At 39.7% G+C, this 21,104-nt stretch overlaps 1 protein-coding gene across 12 annotated transcripts in view; it reads right to left on the bottom strand.

Moving 5' to 3' along the window:
* The window catches only part of MLLT10 (MLLT10 histone lysine methyltransferase DOT1L cofactor), a 243,661-nt gene that overhangs the window by 156,033 nt on the left and 66,524 nt on the right, over positions 1–21,104 (bottom strand). For all 12 annotated transcript variants that reach the window (XR_007131295.1, XM_047755395.1, XM_047755401.1 and 9 more), the window contains one exon: positions 16,847–16,901. Coding sequence is in view for 11 of the 12 variants with exons in the window: in XM_047755395.1 (XP_047611351.1) it covers positions 16,847–16,901 (55 nt within the window). In the remaining variant the exon portion in view is untranslated. The remainder of the gene's footprint in view (positions 1–16,846; positions 16,902–21,104) is intronic.

Consider the following 21,104-nt stretch of genomic DNA (forward strand, 5'->3'; position numbering starts at 1 on the left):
TGAGAACTACCAAATACGAGAGAGAAATGACAACATGAATGAAAACCATCAGAAACATGAAAATCAAAACGGATTTGTATTTTGGAGTTTTACACATAGACATTTTTTAAAGTATGTTTATTATATTCAAATACACAAAACACAAAATTAAAAGTTTCTTGAAAGAACTAGAGTTCCTATCGTGGCTCAATGGTTAACAAACCCGACTAGTATCCATAAGGATGTGCGTTCAATCCCTGGCCTGCTCAGTGGGTTAAGGATCCGGTGTTGCCGTGAGCTGTGGTGTAGGTCACAGACAGGGTTCAGATCCTGTATTGTGAGGGCTGTGGTGTGGGCAATAGCTCCAATTCGACCCCTAGCTTAGGAACCTCCATATGCCAAAGGTGTGGCCCTAAAAAGACAAAAAGACCAAAAAAATCAATCAGCCAATTTAAAAAAAAATTTCTTGGAGTTCCCGTCGTGGCACAGTGGTTAACGAATCCGACTAGGAACCATGAGGTTGCGGGTTCGGTCCCTGCCCTTGCTCAGTGGGTTAACGATCCGGCGTTGCCGTGAGCTGTGGTGTAGGTTGCAGACGCGGCTCGGATCCCGAGTTGCTGTGGCTCTGGCGTAGGCTGGCAGCTACAGCTCCGATTGGACCCCTAGCCTGGGAACCTCCATATGCCGCGGGAGCGGCCCAAGAAATAGCAAAAATGACAAAAACAAACAAACAAACAAAAAAAACAAAACAAAAAAAAAGATTTCAATATAAGACAGATACTTCTAAACTCCTAGAAAATTACATAGGCAAAACATTCTCTGACATAAACTATAAGAATGCCTTGCCTTAGTCAGCTTCCCAAGACAATAGAAATAAAAACATAACTAAACAAATGGAGCCTAATAAAACTTACAAGCTTTTGCACAGCAAAACAAATAATAAAAAAAAAAATGATAAAAGCTACATAAGGGGGAAAAAAACAGTGCAACTGACAAGGACTTTATCTCCAAAATATACAAACAACTCATACCACTCAACAACAAAAAAACAAACAGCCCAATCGAAAAAATGGGCAGGGAATTCCCATCAAGGCACAGTGGAAATGAATTCGACTAGGAACCATGAGGAAGTGGGTTAAGGATCCGGCGTTGCTGTGAGCTGTGGTGTAAGTCGCAGACACGGCTCGGATCTGTCGTTGCTGTGGCTCTGGTGTAGGCCAGCGGCAAAAACAGCTCCATTGAACCCCTAACCTGGGAACTTCCATATGCCACAGGTGCGGCCCTCAAAAGACCAAAAAAAAAAGAAATTGTCTGTTTGGAAGGCAATGCAAAAAAGAAAAAAGAAAAAAAAGAGAAAAAGAAAAGAACAAATGGACAGAAAATCTAAAGAGACATTTCTCCAAAGAAAACATACAGATGGCCAGGAGGCATGTGAAAAAATGTTCAACATCAATAATTATTAGAGAAATACAAATCAAAACTACAATGAAGTACCACCTCACACAGTTCAGAATGGCCACCATTAATAAATCTACGAATAACAAATGATGGAGAGGGTATGGAGAAAAGGGAACCCTCCTGCACTGTTGGTGGGAATGACAACCGCTACAACCACAATGGAGGTATGGAGGTACCTCTGAAAACTGAATATAGAACTACTATATGATCTAGAAATCCCACTTCTGGGCATATATATCTGGATAAAACTATAATTCAAAAAGATACATGCACCCCTATGTTCACTGCAGCACTATTCACAACAGCCAAGACATGGAAACAACCTAAAAGTCCAATGACAGATGAATGGATTAAGAAAATGTAGTACATACATGGAATGAAATATACTACTCAGCCATAAAAAAGAACAAAATCATGCCATTTGCAGCAACATGGATGCAACTAAAGATTCTCATACTAAATGAAGCAAGTCAGAAAGAGAGACAAATACCATATAATATCACTTATATGTGGAATCTAAATTATGGCACAAATGAACCTATCTACAGAACAGAAACAGACTCAGAGACATAGAGAACAGACTGTGGTTGCCAAAGGGGAGAGGAGAAGGAGTGGGATGGACTGGGAGTTTGGGGTTAGTAGATACAAACTATTACATTCATAATGGATGGGCAATGAAGTCCTACTGTACAGCACAGGGAACTGTGTCCAATCTCTTGGAACATGATGGGGATGGGATGATATGAGACAAAGAATGTGTATATGTATGTGTGTGTGTGTATGACTGGGACACTTTACTGTACAACAAAAATTGACACAACATTGTAAATCAACTACACTTTAATTAAAAAAAATGTAAACAACAAAGAAAAATACTCTAACAGAAAAAGCAGTCCAAAAGGTAATTTAATACAATTACATTTAAATGCACTATTAATTGCATTATTAAACTGATTAAATCGCAGAGCTAAAAATATTCATATAATCAAAATAAGGAAGGAAAGAGGGAACAGAAGAAGAATAAAATAAGAGAGAAAAATCAAGGTTAAGAAGGAATAGTAGGAGACTGGTCAAGATGGAATAACAAGGACCAAATTTAGCCTCCTGCATGAAACAATGCATACCCACCCCTCCCAAAAAAAAATGGAGAAAATAACTTAGACAATGGTTCTAAAGACACTGGATATCAGCTACGGAAGGACAGCAATCACGAAGACATAAGATACAAATGAGGTGAGCCTCAGTGTGGCCCAGTTTAATATCCTGAGAGATCTTCCAGGCCAAGACTCAGAAAGAGAAACTGAGGCCAAGCCCTTACACTCTAAAAGTTACAGAGATCTGGTGAGACCAAGAAAACTAAAACTGGCAAAACAAAGTACCAGAAATGAAAGCGCTTCAGAAAAAGAGAGGGGAGTTCCTGTTGGAGGACAGTGGAAACAAATCCGACTAGGAACCATGAGGTTGCAAGTTCGATCCCTGGCCTCGTCCATTGGGTTAAGGATCCGGCGTTGCCATGAGCTGTGGTGTAGGTCACAGATGCAGCTCAGATCCTGCGTTGCTGTGGCCCTGGCGTAGGCTGGTGGCTACAGCTCGGATTAGACCCCTAGCCTGGAAACCTCCACATGCTGAGGGTATGGCCCTCAAAAGACAAAAAAAAAAAAAAAGAGAAAGAAAGAAAGAAAGAAAAAGAGAGAGAGATGGGAACAACACCACTTGAGTATTAAGCAGAGAACATGTGAGTAGAGAAATTACCTGAGGCTGGAAAAAAAAAAAAAAAACCCCATCCAGAAAGATTAGAGGCAACACTAGCCAGCTGGCACAAAGGGCCAAGAACAGTGCCTGTTCCCCAAGCTGGAATGGAAAAATTCAGAACTCACAGGGCATTCATTGGATAAAAGACTCATAAAGCTCTTGCCTCAGTAGTGGGAATAAGTGCCCCTAGACTAAGCACTGCTCTGGATTCACCTAATAAATTATAAGAGCAGGACTTGAGAGGATCAAACTGTTTCAACGAACATAACTGTATTTCAGAACAAAACTCAAGACTTTCAGGATCCAAAAAATCCAGATTTATGTTAGCAAAAATGGGGGAGTAGGCAGTTCCAAGGGCACATTCCACCACAGAAAGATCAAAAAGTCAAGCAGGAACTATCAGAACCAATTTTTTTTGAGGACTCTGGAAAAGAGAGTGAAAGGTTTGCAACAAACAAACAAATACTAAGCCAGAAAAAATGGTAGGAAAGCTTTGGGAATTTGCACTTTCCCTTGACCCACACCACCCTGGATTCAGCAGAGGTCTTGAAGATAGCACCAAGCAATCTCAATGAAGAATCTTGGCTCCTGGTTTGAGACTGAGCAGAGCAGATTTTATTTGCAAAGAATTGTGTTTCTCTGTTCTAAAGTATCTGTAGGTTATTGAAGAACTACCACAACATACATATTCTTTTGACAAGCTCAAAAACTTAGGGCAGCAAAGTGTTGAGTATTCCTGTAAGGCAGACAAAACCCCACAGATGTCTGGGGCAAAAGATCATGGTACATGCATATAATCTAATACACAAGAGCCTAAAGTGAAAAGCTAGGAGCAAGTTTTTCTAGGAAACTGGGGCACTCAAAAGTGTCTGTGCTGGAGTTTGTATCATGGCGCAGCAGGTTAAGAATCCAACTGCAGTGGCTCAGGTCACTGCAGAGTTGCAGGTTAAATCCCCATCCCAGCATAGTGGGTGAAAGGATCCAATGTTGCCACAGGCGTGGCTCGGATTCAATTCAATTCTTGGCCTGGGAACTTCGATACGCCATGAGTGTGGCCAGAAAAAAAGAAAAAGAGGAAGAGCCAGAGAGAATATTTTAAGAAATACTGGATAAAAAGTTTCCAATTAGATAAAGATATGAATCATCAAGAAACCACAAGAAGAATAAACACAAAGAGATCCACACAGAGATAACATGATCACTTTTAAAACCTAAAGAATCTTTAAAGAATTAAGAGAAAAGTAATCTGTCACATACAAGGAATCCTCTATTAGAGTAAACCACAATCTCAGCAACACTGATAGACCTAGAAATTATCATACTTAATGAAGTGAGTCAGTGAGACACAAACATATGCTATCACTTATATGTGGAATCTTTAAAAAAAAAAAAGGATATAAATGAACTTATTTGCAAAATAGAAACAGACTCACAGACTTTGAAAAAACCTGGTTACTAAAAGGGATGTGCAGGGCGGGGCGGGGGGGGGGGGTCGGGTGAGGGTGGGGAATGGACTGCGGGTGTGGGATTGGCATATGCACACTGAGGTATATGGAATAACTGGCCAACAGGAACCTGCTGTATAGCACAGGGAACTCTGTCCACTATTCTGTGATAATCTATGTGGGAAAAGAATCTGAAAAAGAAGAGATGTGTATACATGTATAACTAAATCACTGCTGTACAGCAGAAATTATCCCAACATTGGAAATCAACTATATACTTCAATAGAACTTAAAAAAACAAAGGATTAAACTGTAGATTCCTCATCAAATTCAAGAGGGGGCATTAGGGTGTATACAATGATATCTTTAAATTTCTGAAAGAAAAACACTTATCACCCAAGAATTCCAAATCAAGCAAAGTTATCCTATCCTTCAAATATGGAAAAAAGACAGACATTACCAATGAAACAAAAGGTGAGGGAATCTGTTGCTAAGAGACCTGCCCTACAAGAAACAGGATAGAGAGTCTTTAAGGCTAACATGAACAAACACCAGACAGTAACTAAAAGCCACAAAGACCCCCCAAAAGAAATTAAACTCCAGTAAAGGTTAACTATAGGTAAAAATTAACTCCTCTTTATCTTTCCTACATAGTTGAAAGACAAATGTATGAAAAAATAATTACAGACCTCTGTTTAATGGCCATGTAATATGTATACAGACATAAATTTTCATAAAAACAACATAAAAGTAGAGGAATGTAGATGATGCATAGGAATAAAATTTTGGTGACCACTGAAGCTAAGGTGGTATCAATTCAAAGTTATTAAAATTTAGGATGTTACTATAACTGTATTCCTCATGGAAACCAGCAAGGAAAAACAGCTGGCCCTTGATCAACACAGGTTTGAACTATACAGGTCAAATTATACACAGTTTTTCCATAGTAAATATTATGGTGCTACATGATCTACAGTTGGTTGAATCTGTGAATGTGGAACCTCAGATATAGAGGAATCATGTATATACAGAGGGCCAACTATACGTTATACTTGGGTATTTTGACTAAAAGGTGGTCAGTGCCCCTAAGCACATGTTATACCTTAAAGGTATACATAAAAAGGAAGGGAATCCAAAGGGCACAACACCAAAAAAGTCAATTTAAGGAAAAAGAAGCAGCACTGGAAAAACTGAAAAACAAAAAGGGCATAAAACATACAGAAAACAGTAAAAAGGCATAAGTTCTTACTAGTAACTACTTTAAATGGAAATGTGTTCTACTATCCAATCAAAAACAGAGAGGAGTCACCATTGTGGCTCTGTGGTAACCAAACTAGTATCCATAAGGGTGCAGGTTTGATCCCTGGCCTTGCTCAGTGGGTTAAGGATCTGGCATTGCCATGAGCTGTGGTGCAGGTCGCAGACACAGCTCAGATCCTGCATTCCTGTGACTGTGGTACAGGCCAGCAGCTGCAGCTCTGATTTACCCCCTAGCCTGGAAACTTCCATATGTCACAGATGCAGCTCTTAAAAAAAAAAAAGAAAGAAAGAAAGAAAAAAGAAAAAAGCAAAGAGACTGGCTGACTGAATTAAGAACATAATCCAACTATACAAGCATACCTCACTTTATCGCTCTTCACAGATGTTGCATTTTTAATAATCTGAAGGTTTCTGGCAGCCCTACATCAAGCAAGTCTACTAACGCCATTTTTCCAACATTTGCTCACTTCATATCTCTTTCTCACATTTACAATTCTCACAATATCTCAAGCTTTGTCATTATTATGTTTGTTATGGTAGCTGTGATCGGTAATCTCTGAGATGACAATTTTAATTATTTTAAAAGCCATGCCATGTAAGTCAGCAAATTTAATTAACAAATGCGTGTTCTGACTGCTCTACTGACCAGCTCTCTCCCTCTCCATAGGCCTCCCTACTCCCCAAGATACAACAATATTGAAATTCTGTTCAAGTAGTGTTTAAGTGAAAGGAAGAGCTATACATCTCTATCTTTAAATCAAAACCTAATGATTTGATTTAAAGTAATGATTAAGTTCAGTGAGGAACTGTCAAAAGCCAAGACAGGTTGAAAGCTAGACCTCATGCACCAATCACCCCAGTTGCAAATATAAATGAAATGCTGCTAAAGAAAATTTATAATGCCACTACATACAAATGGTAAGAAAATGAAACAACCAGGAGTTCCCGTCGTGTCGCAGTGGTTGACGAATCTGACTAGGAACCATGAGGTTGCGGGTTCGGTCCCTGGCCTTGCTCAGTGGGTTAACGATCCGGATCCGGCGTTGCCGTGAGCTGTGGTGTAGGGTGCAGAGGCGGCTCGGATCCAGTGTTGCTGTGGCTCTGGCGTAAGCCGGTGGCTACAGCTCCGATTAGACCCCTAGCCTGGGAATCTCCATATGCCTCGGGAGCGGCCCAAGAAATAGCAAAAAAAAGACAAAAAAAAAAGAAAATGAAACAACCTTATTGCTAATATGGAGGAAGTTTTAGGAGTCTGGATATGAGATCAAACCAGCCACAAAAGCCTAATCCACAGCAAGGCCTTAACTCTCTTCAATTCTAAAAAGTCTGAGAGCGGTGAGGAAGCTACAGAAGAAACAAGTGAAGAAGCGAACTGAGGTTGGTTCAAGGAAAGAAGCTGCCTCCATAACATCACAGTGCAAGGTGAAGTAGCAAGACCTGATACAAAAGCTAGAAGGTGGGATTAAGATGGCGGAACAGAAGGACGGGAGGCCAACTTCTCTCTAGAAACAACAAAACTCACAATAAAAGGCTGAGCAATCTTCAGCCAAATGGACCGGAAACCTTCAAAAAAATATCCTCCTCCAGAACACAAAGAGGAGGCCACATCAACAGGTATGAAGGATGACTACACAGTATAAGTAACTCCATACATACCAGGTGGGAGGCCCCACTGACTGGAAAGTAACTGGTTCACAGAGACTCACCTGCAGGAGTGAGAGGTCTGAGCCCCACATCAGCCTCCCACGTGTGGAGATCTGGCACTGGAAGAAAGAGCCCCTGGAGCATCTGGCACTGAAGGCCAGTGGGGCTTGTGTGCAGGAGCTCCACAGGACTCGGGGAAACAGAGACCCCATTCTTAAAAGGCGCACACGGACTTTCACGTGCACTGGGTCCCAGGGCAGAGCGAGGTCTCCATAGGAATCTGGGTCAAACCTGACTGCAGTTCTTGGAGGACCTCCTGGGAAAACAGGGGTGAATGTGGCTTGTTGGGGGGGAAGGACATTGGAAGCAAAGCTCTCGGGAATATTCAGCAGCAAGCCTTTCTCTGGAGGTGGCCATTTTGGGAAAATCTGGCCCCACCCATCAGTCTGCGAAGCCCCAGGGCAAACAACAATCCAGGTGGGATCACAGCCCCGCCCCTCAGTAAACAGGCAGCCCAAAGATACCCCCCACCCCAGGCACACAACCACCTCTAATCTCAACCAGAGATAAAGCCCCCCCCCCACCAGAGGGATAGGAATCAGCTCCACCTACCAGTGGGCAGGCATCAGTCCCTCCCAAGAGGAAGCCTACAGCAAGCCCCCCTACCAACTTCAGTCACAAGGGGGGCAGACACCAGAAGGAACAGAGGCTACAACTCTATTACCTGTAAAAAGGTCACCACACCAAAAACCTATCAAAATGAAAAGACAGAGAACTATAACTCAGATGAGGGAGAAAGAAAAGTCCCCAGAAAATCAGCTAAGTGATCAGGAGATTCTCAGCCTCCAGGAAAAAGACTTTAGACTGTTGATGCTGAAGAGGATGCAAGACATTGGAAATAAACGGGAGGCAAAGATGGACAACGTACAGGCAACACTGAGCAAAGAGATATAAAACTTAAGCAAGAAGAGATGCAAAATACAATAACTGAAATAAAAAATTCTTTAGAAGCAGCAAACAACAGGATACGGGAGGCAGAAGAAAGAGTAAGCAAGGTGGAGGACAGATTAGTGGAATATACGGATGCAGAACAGAAAAGAGAAACAAGATTGAAAACCAATGAAGACAGCCTCAGAGAACTCTGGGACAATGTTAAACACACCAACATCCGGGGAGCTCCCGTCGTGGCTCAGTGGTTAACAAATCCAACTAGGAACCATGAGGGTTCGATCCCTGCCCTTGCTCAGTGGGTTAAGGATCCGGCATCGCCAGTGAGCTGTGGTGTGGGTTGCAGACGCAGCTCGGATCCCGCCTTGCTGTGGCTCTGGCGTAGGCCAGTGGCTACAGCTCCAATTCGACCCCTAGCCTGAGAACCTCCATATGCTGCTGGAGCGGCCCAAGAAAATGGCAAAGAGACAAAAAAAAAAAACAAAACACCAACATCCCTATTATAGGGGCGCCAGAAGGAGAAGAGAGAGAGAAGGGGACAGAAAAAACATATGAAGAGGCAATAGCCAAAAACTTCCCTAACATGGGAAAGGAACCACTCACTCAAATCCAGGAAGCGCAACGAGTACCATGTAAAATAAACCCAAGGAGGAATACCCCGAGGCACATGTTAATCACACTGACCAAAATTAAAGACAAACAGAAACTACTGAAAGCAGCTAGGGAAAAGAAACAAGTAACATACAAGGGAACCTCGATAAGGTTACTGGCAGATTTTTCAGCAGAAACTCTGCAGGCCAGAAGGGAGTGGCATGATATACTTAGCGTGATGAAAGGAAAAAACCTCCAACCAAGATTACTTTACCCAGCAAGGCTCTCATCCGAATTTGAAGGAGAACTCAAAACCTTCACAGATAAGCAAAAGCTGAGAGAACTCAGCAACACTCAACCAGCTTTACAGCAAATACTAAAGGAACTTCTCTAGGCAGAAAAGAAAAGGCTGCAACAGGAAACAAAAACACCGCAAATGACAAGGCTCACCCCCATATATATATATATATACAGTAAAGATGTGAAATCATCCACGCACAATTATGCCAACAAAATCAGAAATCATGACAAGAGGAGGGTACAAATGCAGGACAATGGAGATGAACTTGCAATTAAGAGAACAACAACTGCAAACAATCTCATGTGTGTGTGTATATGTGTATATATATATAACATATATATATATAGACTCCTATATCAAAACTTCGGAATAACTGCAAACCAAAAATCTACAGTTGACACACAAACAAGGAATCTCTGAAAAAGAAATATATCTCACAGTAAATAAGTGCATAATCCACCATGAAGGGGGTCATTTGACATCATTCTTGGAATGCTGAAGTCTTCTTAGAACTGATTTTCATTTCCTCTCCATCAAAAAATTTATGATAATTATAATTAAATAATGCAACTGTACAATTAAATAATATGGTTCTACAACTGTATAATTAATTACCATTTCTCCCCATGGTACAATGTAAGGTCTATAATGTCTTGTTTATCACATCACCTAGAATGGTGTAATGCCTATACTGAAGATCAATAAGATGTAACAAATTGTGAGGATATATTTATATAGTTACACTGTTTTATAACCAATTTATGCAATTTATATTTTACTTATTTTCAGAGTGTGTATTATTTTTGTTATTCTTACCAGTTAAGCTATTCTTTTTATTATGTTGTATAAAATATTTAATGGTATATAATAAGGCTTTCTTCTTTATAAATTTTAGTTGCATAATATACACAATTTAATATAATGCTAATTTTTAAAGAAAAATTGAAACGTAATAGATAATACTAAATAGTAAATATGAAAGCCATACAAAATGGGATAAAGTATAGAATAAATTTCCTATTTGTCTCAAAAAAAAAAGAGAGAGAAAAGAAAAACAAACTCACCTCACAAAAATAAAAAAAAAAAATTGAAGTATAGGTGATTTATAATGGTGTGTTAGTTCCTGGTGTACAGCAAAGTGATATACATACATACACACACACACACTCCAGATTCTTCCCATTACACTTCTTTATGCTGAATATAGTTGCCTGTATATATATATATATAATACAGCAAAGACATCCTGAAAAAGGAAAATGGAGCTGGAGGAATCAGGCTCCCGGACTTAAGACTATACTACAAAGCAACAATCATCAAAACTGCATGGTACTGGCACAAAGACAGAAATATAGATCAGTGGAACACTATAGAAAGCCCAGAATTAAACCCACGCATCTCCAGCCAACTAATCCATGACAAAGGAGGCAAGAATATACAATGGAGAAACGACAGCCTGTTCAATACGTGGTGCTGGGAAAACTGGACAGCCACATGGAAAAGAAGGAAATTAGAACACTCCCTAACACCATACACAAAAATAATCTCAAAATGGATCAAAGACCTAGATATAAGAACAAATTACTATAAAACTCTTAGAGGAACCCATAATCAAACTGAAAAGTTTCTGCACAGCAAAGGAAACCCTAAACAAAACCAAATGACAGCCCACAGAATGGGAGAAAATCTTTGCAAGTGAAGCAACTGACAAGAAATTAATCACCAAAATTTATAAACACCTTCTGCAGCTCCGTATCAAAAAAACAAACAAACCCATCAAAAAATGGGCAGAAGATCTAAACAGACAGTTCTCCAAAGAACACATACGCATGGCCAAAAAACACATGAAAACATGTTCAACATCACTCATTATTAGAGAAATGCAAATCAAAACCACTATGAGGTACCAGCTTACACCAGCCAGAATGGCCATCATCCAAAAGTCTACAAACAATAAGTGCTGGAGAGGGTGTGGAGAAAAAGGAACCCTATGACACTGTTGGTGGGATTGTAAAGTGGTGCAACCACTGTGGAAAACAGTATGGAGAGTCCTCAGAAAACTAAACACAGAACTCCCATTTGATCCAGAAATCCCACTCCTGGGCATCTACCCAGAGAAAACCATGACACAAAAAAGACACATGTACTCGATGTTCATTGCAGCACTATTTTCAATAGCCAAGACGTGGAAACAACCTAAATGTCCGTTGACAGAGGAGTGGATCAAGAAGATGTGATACAGATACGCAATGGAATATTACTCAGCCATTAAAAGGAAAGAAATAACAGCATTTGCAGCAACATGGATGGACCTAGAAATTATCATGCTAAGTGAAGTCAGTCAGACAGTGAGACACCAACATCAAATGCTATCACTTACAGGTAGAATCTGAAAAAAGAACACAATGAACTTCTTTGCAGAACAGATACTGACTCACAGACATTGAAAAACTTATCGTCTCCGGAGGAGACAGTTTGGGCGGTCGGGGGGATTCACTGAGGGTTTGGGATGGTAATGCTATAAAATTTGGTTGTGATGATTGTTGTACAACTATAAATGTAATAAATTGATTGAGTGATATAAAAAATAAAATTATAGTAAATTTAAAAAAAATACAAGGTTTCTTTCTGAAGTGATAAAAATGTTCTAAAATTGACTGTGGTGTAGTGCACATATTAGTTAAGTATTGAAAGGAAATATAAGTTGCACACTTGAAGTGAGTGAGATATATGCCATAAACTATATCCCAATAAAGCTGCTTAAAAAAAGCAAAGACCTTCTCAAATCAATAAACTAATTATATACCTACCTTAAAGAAACAGGAAAAAAGAAAACTAAACCCAAAGCTAGCAGAAGGAAGAAAAGGGTGTAGTGGAGATAAAATAGAAAAACAAAAATAACAGGGACAATCAACAAAACCAAAAGTTCTTTGACAACATCAACAAAGTTGACCAAATTTTTTTTGGGCCACACCCATGGTATGCACAGGTTCCCACGCCAAGGATCAAACCCACACTACAGTAGTGACATGACCAGATCCTTACCCTGATGAGCCACCAGGGAACTCTAAAACTGACAAACTTTTAGCCTAAGAAAAAAAAGAATCAAATTACTAAAATCAAAAATCAGAGTGGGGATATTATCATTAACCTTAACAAAAATAAAAAGAATTTTAAGAGAATAGCATGAGCAAATGCCACAAATTGGATAACCTATATGAAATGGACAAATTCCTAGAAACACATAAGCTAACAAAACTGACTCAAGAAAAAGAAACATATCTGTAACAAGAGACTGAATCAATCAACAAGCAAAAACCTCCAAACAAAGAAAAGCCCAGGACTAGATGCCTTCGTAAGTGAATTCTACCAAATATTTAAAGCACCAATAATAAAATCCTTCTCAAACTCTTCCAAAGGAAATTGAAGAGGGTACACTTAGGGAGTTCCCATTGTATCTCAGCAGAAATGAACCCGACTAGTATCCATGAAGATATGGGTTTGAGCCTTGGCCTTGCTCAGTGGGTTAAGGATCCAGTGTTGCTGCAAGCTGTGGTATAGGTCACAGATGCGACTTGGATCCCATGTTGCTCTGGCTGTGGGGTAGGCCAGCAGCTACAGCTCCAATTGACCCCTAGCCTGGGAACTTCCATATGCTGTGGGTGCAGATCTAAAAAAACACACACAGACACACACACACACACACACACACACACACACACAAAACAAAAACAAACAGGGGCACTCTTCCTAACTCATTCTATGAGGCCAGTATGATATCAAATACCCCCAAAGTCAGAAAACAGAAGAAAACAAAATAACAGTACAATGAATATAACTGTAATTATTCTCAAGTATATCAGTGTCCTAGAGCAGCTATAAAAAACTACAACAGGACTTCCTGCTGTGTCACACTGGCTTAAGAATCCGACTGCAGGGAGTTCCCAACATGGTTTGATGGAAACGAACCTAACTAGTATCCGTGGGGTTGCAAGTTTGATCCCTGACCTCGCTCAGTGGGTTAAGGATCCGGCGCGGCCATGATCTAGGGTGTATGTCACAGACTCAGCTCAGATCCTGAGTGGCTGTGGAGTAGGTGGGCAGCTAAAGCTCCAATTTGACCCCTAGCCTGGGAACTTCCATAAGACCAAAAAAAAAAAAAAAAGCCTGTAAAAATTTACCACTTCTAGTAACTCACTTTTATCCCTCCTACTTCTTCTGTCTCAAACAGTTCCTCACTCTCTCCTTTGGACCTACTGTCTTATCTATGTGGACTATAGATTCCAACATCAGGAGTTAGAACTGTAGCACAGCAGAAATGAATCCGACTAGGAACCATGAGGTTGTGGGTTTGATCCCTGGCCTCGCTGAGTGAGTTAAGGATCTGGAGTTGCCATGAGCTGTGGAGTAGGTCACAGATGCTGCTCAGATCCTGCACTGCTGTGGCTATGGCGTAGACCAGCAGGTGTAGCTCTGATTCAACCCCTAGCCTGGGAATCTCTATATGCCACAGGTGCAACCCCAAAAAGAAAAAAAAAAAGAAATTTAGACTCTAACATCAGAGCACAAAGCCAAAAAAAGTATATATAAACAAAACTATCCATAAAAACCCTTTAAAATTCTAGTAGAGAAAGTACATTATACTATACAGAGTTGTGAATATACAACCCTGCTGTATTCGAGTTCTTCTAACTGTTCAGATAGTGTCTATCAATGGCCCTCAACTCATGTTAAAAGTTCCTCTTGGGCGTTTCCTGCCCGTCTAGTGGTTAGGACTCAACAATTCCACTGCTGCACCCTGGGTTTAATCTCTGGTCTGGGAACTAAGATCCCAAATCAAGCCAATGTGGGCTGCAGCCAAAAAAAATAATAATAATAAAATAACATAAAATTCTCTCTTCAAAATATAAGTAAGCAGACCACCTCTTGCCTGGCCCCCTTGATAGTACACTTCAATTCTTTGTTAATGATGGTTGGGAAAGTCTTACAATCATTCACAAGGCAATCCCACATAGGCATGCCTAGAATATCAGCTCAGTGAATAAAACAGCGAACTGGATTACCTATATAATTTAAATTGTTGTTTTTTTCTCTCTCTCTCTACCCTCTAGACCATATAGCTGACTTTAAGTATACTAAATGCACTATGATCCTGCTCCACCTTTCTTTTCTATACTTGGTCTGGTCTCATTCGCTTCTGATTCATAAACCACAATGCTGCCAAAAGTTATCTTTCTAAAATAGAAAACTCATGTTATTCCTCAACTTCAATGGCTCTCCACAACCAAGAGGATTAAGTCCTAAGTATAAGAAAAAGGGAGGAAGGGGGAGAAGAGAAGAGTGAGAAGGAGGGCAAGGAGGAGGGTGGAAAAAGGGAGAGAAGGAGAAGGAACAAAGTCAAGGCAAGGAAGAAGGGAAGGAAAGGGAAAAGACAGGAGAGAGGAAAGCAAAGAAAATCTTGCTAAACCATAAGCTCCACCTCTCAGAAGGCCTACCATTCGAACTTTACAAAGCAAATTCCTGATATACCTGTGTCTGCTTCCCCCTTTGCCTATTATAACCCAATGTTATTCCAACTCATCTAAAAAGCCTAATATATGAGGTGCTCCTACGAAACCTCCAACAAATCAAAGAGAAAAAAATCAACAACCAAACACAAAAAGCATATGAAGAGATCAACTACAGAAGGGACAATACAAATTGACTTGCTCTTAAAAACATGAAAAGATGCTCAACTTCACTCATAATGAGAGAAATGCAGAATGACTGCTCTGAGATACCAACGTTCATCAAAGGTATGAAGAATAGGTTTTTTGTTCACTGCTGCTGGGAACACAAATTAGTATAACCACCAAGGAGAATAATTTGGGAATATCTACCAAAATAATCGCAAAATCTCCTTGGCACAACAGTTACACTTCTGGGGATAAAAATAATCCTATAGATGTCCTTGCATACAAGCAAAATGACATATATACAAGCATTAGTCATAAAAGCAAAAGATTAGAAAGTCCATCAACAGGTGACTGACTACATAACATAGTAAAAAAGAAAGTTCTGTATCACTAACAGATAAACTGTTCAGGGAAAAAAACTTAAGACATAAGAGAGTATGTGTAATAGTCGTCAATTCACACACAAGTTACAGAAAATATTTCTCTATTCATATTTATCTGTATATGCAAAAATTAATAGTAACTATGTTGGTAGCAGAAAAGTTGCTGAAAAACTAGACAGATGGTGAACAGGAGCAGGAGGGATGGTTAATATTTGAAATTTTGGATAATATGACAGTCTAAACATTAAGTTTTAAAATATACATAAAGTGCTAGCGAGAAACATTGCATTTTTCCCTTTTATTTACTCATGCCACGACTTTTTTCTATACCAAAATATACAGAGTTGGTGGTCTAAAATGGACACACATACTAATAGTAGTTTTAGCTCTAGTTTTTTGAGTTTCTTCATGAATTACTTAATCTTCATAGTATATCACAGTTTAATAAGTTAATATCTATATATTTAAGGATGGTACTGAAATATCAAGTAGAATTTGTAGTAGATTTCTTAAGAAAGGTAATTGAAAATGGGAAATACAAAAGGGTCCTCAGGAAAGCACACCAAAATTTAAAACCCAGAATTTCTACATAATCAAGCAACGAAGAACTGCATGCAGAGTGTTAAAATTAACATTCATGAGAAACGTCATTTGTCTAACAACACACAAAAGAGAAGGAATCAAAATAGCTGATTTTATCTCTACAATAACAACAAAAAGTGGCTTCTTTTCCCAACAATAATTTTTTTTCCACTGCATTCCCAGCATATGAAAGTTCTCAGGTCAGGGATCGAACCCATGCCACAGCAGTCACAATGCTGAACTCTTAACCCACTGCAACAGAAGAGAACGCCAATAATTTCTAAAATAAGAAGATGCATCCATTAAAACAAATTAAAGATTTTAATTAGAAGTTTGTGGATTATTCTGAAGTTAAAAAAGAAAAAAAAAACCTTAAGTCTGTCCAAAACAGAAAAATTGTATTTCAGTTAAAAAAAGACTTCGTTAGGAGTTCCCGTTGTGGCACAGTGGTTAATGAATCCAACTAGGAACCATGAGGTTGCAGATATGATCCCTGGCCTTGCTCAGTGGGTTAAGGATCCGGCGTTGCCATGAGCTGTGGTGTAGGTCGCAGACGCGGCTCTGATCCCGCACTGCTGTGGCTCTGGCGTAGGCCGGTGGCTACAGCTCCAATTAGACCCCTACCCTGGGAACCTCCGTATCTTGCAGGTGCGGCACTAGAAAAGACAAAAAGACCAAAAAGGAAAAAAAAAAAGACTTCATAAATTACATGCAGTACTGTTAAAAGTATTTGAGTGGCAAACACTATTTGCTAGAATATGATATTTTTTAAATACTTTCCCACTTCAGTTTTCAGCAAAAATTTTTTTCAAAATTCTCTGCACTTACCGCCATTATCTGTTCTTTTTAAAGCTCCATCCTTATGAGGACACAGTTCACATCTCTATTAAAAAAGGGAGGGGAAAACAAAAAGATTTTTCAGATTACCAAACTACAACGTCTTCCCTGTAACTACAAAACCATTAAAAACGTGGAAGCAGCCATTTGTAGTAGTTTCCACCAAGACTATTTCAAATAATCCTCACCCAGTAATTTTCCTTGACATGCGATATTCCTCAGAGAGCCATGTAATAACAACTTCTTTAAAAAGTAAATTTTACTTAAAATTTAAATTCCTGCCATGATTCCTTTTCTAAAGGTTACATTAATAAAACCAAAACGATTTGCTCAACATAGGACTGGGAAACAGTTTTAAATATTTGTGTCTATCCCTTTAGTTTCTGTCTAGAATCAAACAAGATAACTATATAGACAGTTGGATGTGGTTTCTTCTAAAATAAACAGCCAAACTCAACCTTTGAATTTTTTTTTTTTACCTGCACCCATGGCATGCAACCTGAGCCACTGCAGTGACAGACAACACTGAATTCTTAACGCATTGAGCCACAAAGGTACTCCCTAATTCAGAAATGTGATTTAGTGATTTAGGGGGAAGGCCTGGTCTCACATTTACTGACCAGCCTCTGGAAGGAACTGCTATAATAATTCTACTTACTCTTATGATTCAACCACAGTGGTACTCAGAAGTTATTCTGGATCCCTCTCCCCACCACTCCCACAATTTAAAACCAGAAATAAATATCAAGCCAGTATTGCCATTTCCTTTCACTACTGACAAGTTGACTAATTATAAAAATCAAAAAGAGTTTCAATAAAACTATCTAACGATGACGACTATACTCCTGGACGTCATATATGACTACTCTTTACACCTTCCTTGCTCTCCAAAGAGTTTGAAGCATATAACATAGCAATACAAATGAGTTACAAAGGAAAATATGAGCAGAAAATTAAAATAGGGAATAAGTACACAATGAGCTACTAGGAAGATTAAAAGACAAAACTAGTAAAATTATCTATATCCACAATAAGTAGGTAAGAGTTACACAGAACAATTGAATGTAAAATAGCAAAACAGTAATCATGAGGGGAGGAAAGTACAAATGCAGAATATCCACAATGCATTTGATATTAAGAGATCAGGAGTTCCTGTCACGGCACAGCAGAAACGAATCCTACTAGGAGCCAGGAGGTTGCAGGTTCAATCCCTGGCCTCGCTCAGTGGGTCATGGATCTGGCATTGCTGTGAGCTGTGGTGTAGGTCGCAGACACAGCTTGGATCTGGCATTGCTGTGGCTGTGGCATAGGCCAGCAGCAACAGCTCCAATTAAATTCCTAGCCTGGGAACCTGGGAACATCCATATGCTGTGGGTGTGGACCTAAAAAACCAAAAAAAAAAAAAAGAAAGAAAGAAAGAAAAAGAAACTAAGAGATCAGGAACTTAAAACAATCAAACATAAACAAGAGTGTATATGTATGAACCACTATTCAAAACCTCATGGTGGAGTGCCCATTGTGGTGTAGCAGAAACGAATCCAACTAGGAACCATAAGTTTGCAGATTTGATCCCTGGCATTGCTTAGTGGGTCAAAGGATACGGCACTGCCGTGAGCTATGGTATAGGTTGCAGATACACCTTAGATACAACATTGCTGTGGCTGTGGTAAAGGCTGGCAGCTGTAGCTCTGACTTAGCCCCTAGCCTGGGAACGTTCATATCCCAGGGGTACAGTAAAATGCAAAAAAAAAAAAAAAAAGAAAGAAAACCTCACGGTAACTGCAAACTAAAAATCCATAACAGATACATACACAAAAAAGAAAAAGGAATCCAAACCCAAACATAGCCCTAAAGAAAGAAAAGAAAACAAAGTAAGAAGAAATTGGGGGCAGGGTGCCTGGCTACAAAAACAAATCCAAAACAACTAACAAAAGGTCCAAAATCAAATGCTATCACTTACATGTGAAATTTAAAAAAAGGACACAATGAACGTCTTTGCAGAACAGATACTGACTCACAGACTTTGAAAAACTTACGGTTTCCAAATGAGAAAGGTTGGGGGTGGAGGATGAGCTGTGTGTTTGGGATGGAAATGCTATAAAATTGGGTTGTGATGATCATTGCGTAACTATAAATGTAAACAAAAGGTAATAAGAACACATGTCAAAAATGACTTTAAATATAGGCATTCCCGTCGTGGCGCAGTGGTTAATGAATCCGACTAGGGGTTGCGGGTTCAATCCCTGGCCTTGCTCAGTGGGTTGGGGAATCTGGCGTTGCCGTGAGCTGTAGTGTGGGTTGCAGATGCGGCTTGGATCCTGCATAGCTGTGGCTCTGGTGTAGGCCAGCAGCTACAGCTCCGATACACCCCTAGCCTGGGAGCCTCCATGTGCCAAGGGAGTGGCCCTAGAAAAGGCAAAAAGAAAAAAAAAAAACTTTAAATATAAATGAACTAAATGCTCCAAACAAAAGACTAGCTAAATGGAAAGAGAAATAAGACCTATGTATGTACTGCCTATTAAGTAAGATACACACTGCAGACCTAGAGACATATACACGCAGTCTGAAAGTGAGGGATGGAAAAAGGTATCCCACACAAAGAGAAATTCAAACAAAGCTGGAATATAAACATTTATGTCAGACAAAAAGGACTTTAGGAGATGTGCTGGGGTTGCGGGATAGAAATCCTGTGAAATTGTATTGTGATGATCATTATACAACTACAGATGTGATTAAAAAAATAAAATAAAATCAAAAAAAGGAAAAGACAAAAAGGACTTTAATACAAAGACTAACAAGAGATATAGAAGGACACTACATAATGATCGAGGGATCAATCCAAGAAGATATAATAATGATAAATGTGTATGAACTCAACATAGAGGCACCACAATATATAAAGCAAATGTTAACAAACATAGAAGGAATAATTGACAGTAACACAGTAATAGTGGAGGACTCTCACACCCCGCTTTTATCAATGGACAGATCATCTCAACAAAATCACAAGGAAACATGGGCCTTAAATGACACATTAGACAAGATAGAATTAATTGATATTTATAATGCATTCCATTTGAAAGCAGAATACACATTGTTTTCAAGTACACCTAGAACATTCTCCAGGACAGATCACATGCTAGGCCACAAACAAGTCTTGGTAAATTTTACGAAAGAGAAATGATATTAAGAATCTTTTCGGAGTTCCCGTGGTGGCGCAGTGGTTAACGAATCCGACTAGGAACCATGAGGTTGTGGGTTCAGTCCCTGCCCCTGCTCAGTGGGTTAAGGATCCGGCGTTGCCGTGAGCTGTGGTGTAGGTTGCAGACGCGGCTCGGATCCCGCGTTGCTGTGGCTGTGGTGTAGGCCGGTGGCTACAGCTCCGATTTGACCCCTAGCCTGGGAACCTCCATATGCCGAGGGAGCGGCCCAAGAAATAGCAACAACAACAACAACAAAAAGACCAAAAAAAAAAAAGAATCTTTTCCTACACTATGAGACTAGAAACCAACTACAAGAAAAAAACTGCAAACACATGGAGACTAAACAATATGCCTCTAAACAACCAATGGATCACAGAAGTAATCAAAGAGAAAATAAAAAATATCCAGACAAATGGTAACAAAAACTTCACAACCCAACACCAACGGCACTCAGCAAAAGCAATTTTAAGAGGAAAGTTTACAGCAATAAAAGCTTGCCTCAGTGGGAAAAAAAAATCTCAAATAAACAACATAACCTAGAAGTTCCTGCTGTCAGAGTGAGCTAAGAATCCAACTGCAGCAGCTCAGGTGCCTGGGAAGGCACAGGTTTGATCCCCCGCCTGGCACAGTGGGTTAAAGGATTCAGCATTGCTGCAGTGGCAGCATAGGTTGCAGCTGCAGCTCAAATTCCATCTCTGGCCCAGGCACTTCCATGTGGGTGCTACCACTAAAAAAAAAAAAAAAAAAAAAAAAAAAAAAAAAAAATTAACTTTACATCTAAAAAAGCTACAGAAACAAGAATAGACAAAACCAACAGTTAGTGCAATGAAAGAAGTCATGAAGATCAGAGTAAAAATAAAATAAATCTAGTTCCAATTGTGGCTCAGAAGTTTAAGCTAGGATCCATGAGGACGAGGGTTCCACCCCTGGCCTTGCTCAGTGGATTAAGGATCTGGTGTTGCTGCAAGCTGCAGCATAGATCGTGGGTGCAACTTGGATCTGGTGTTGCTGTGGCGGTGGTGTAGGCAGCTATGGCTCCAATTCAA

Source organism: Phacochoerus africanus, chromosome 12 (assembly GCF_016906955.1).
Source record: "Phacochoerus africanus isolate WHEZ1 chromosome 12, ROS_Pafr_v1, whole genome shotgun sequence".
Lineage (NCBI taxonomy): Eukaryota > Metazoa > Chordata > Mammalia > Artiodactyla > Suidae > Phacochoerus > Phacochoerus africanus.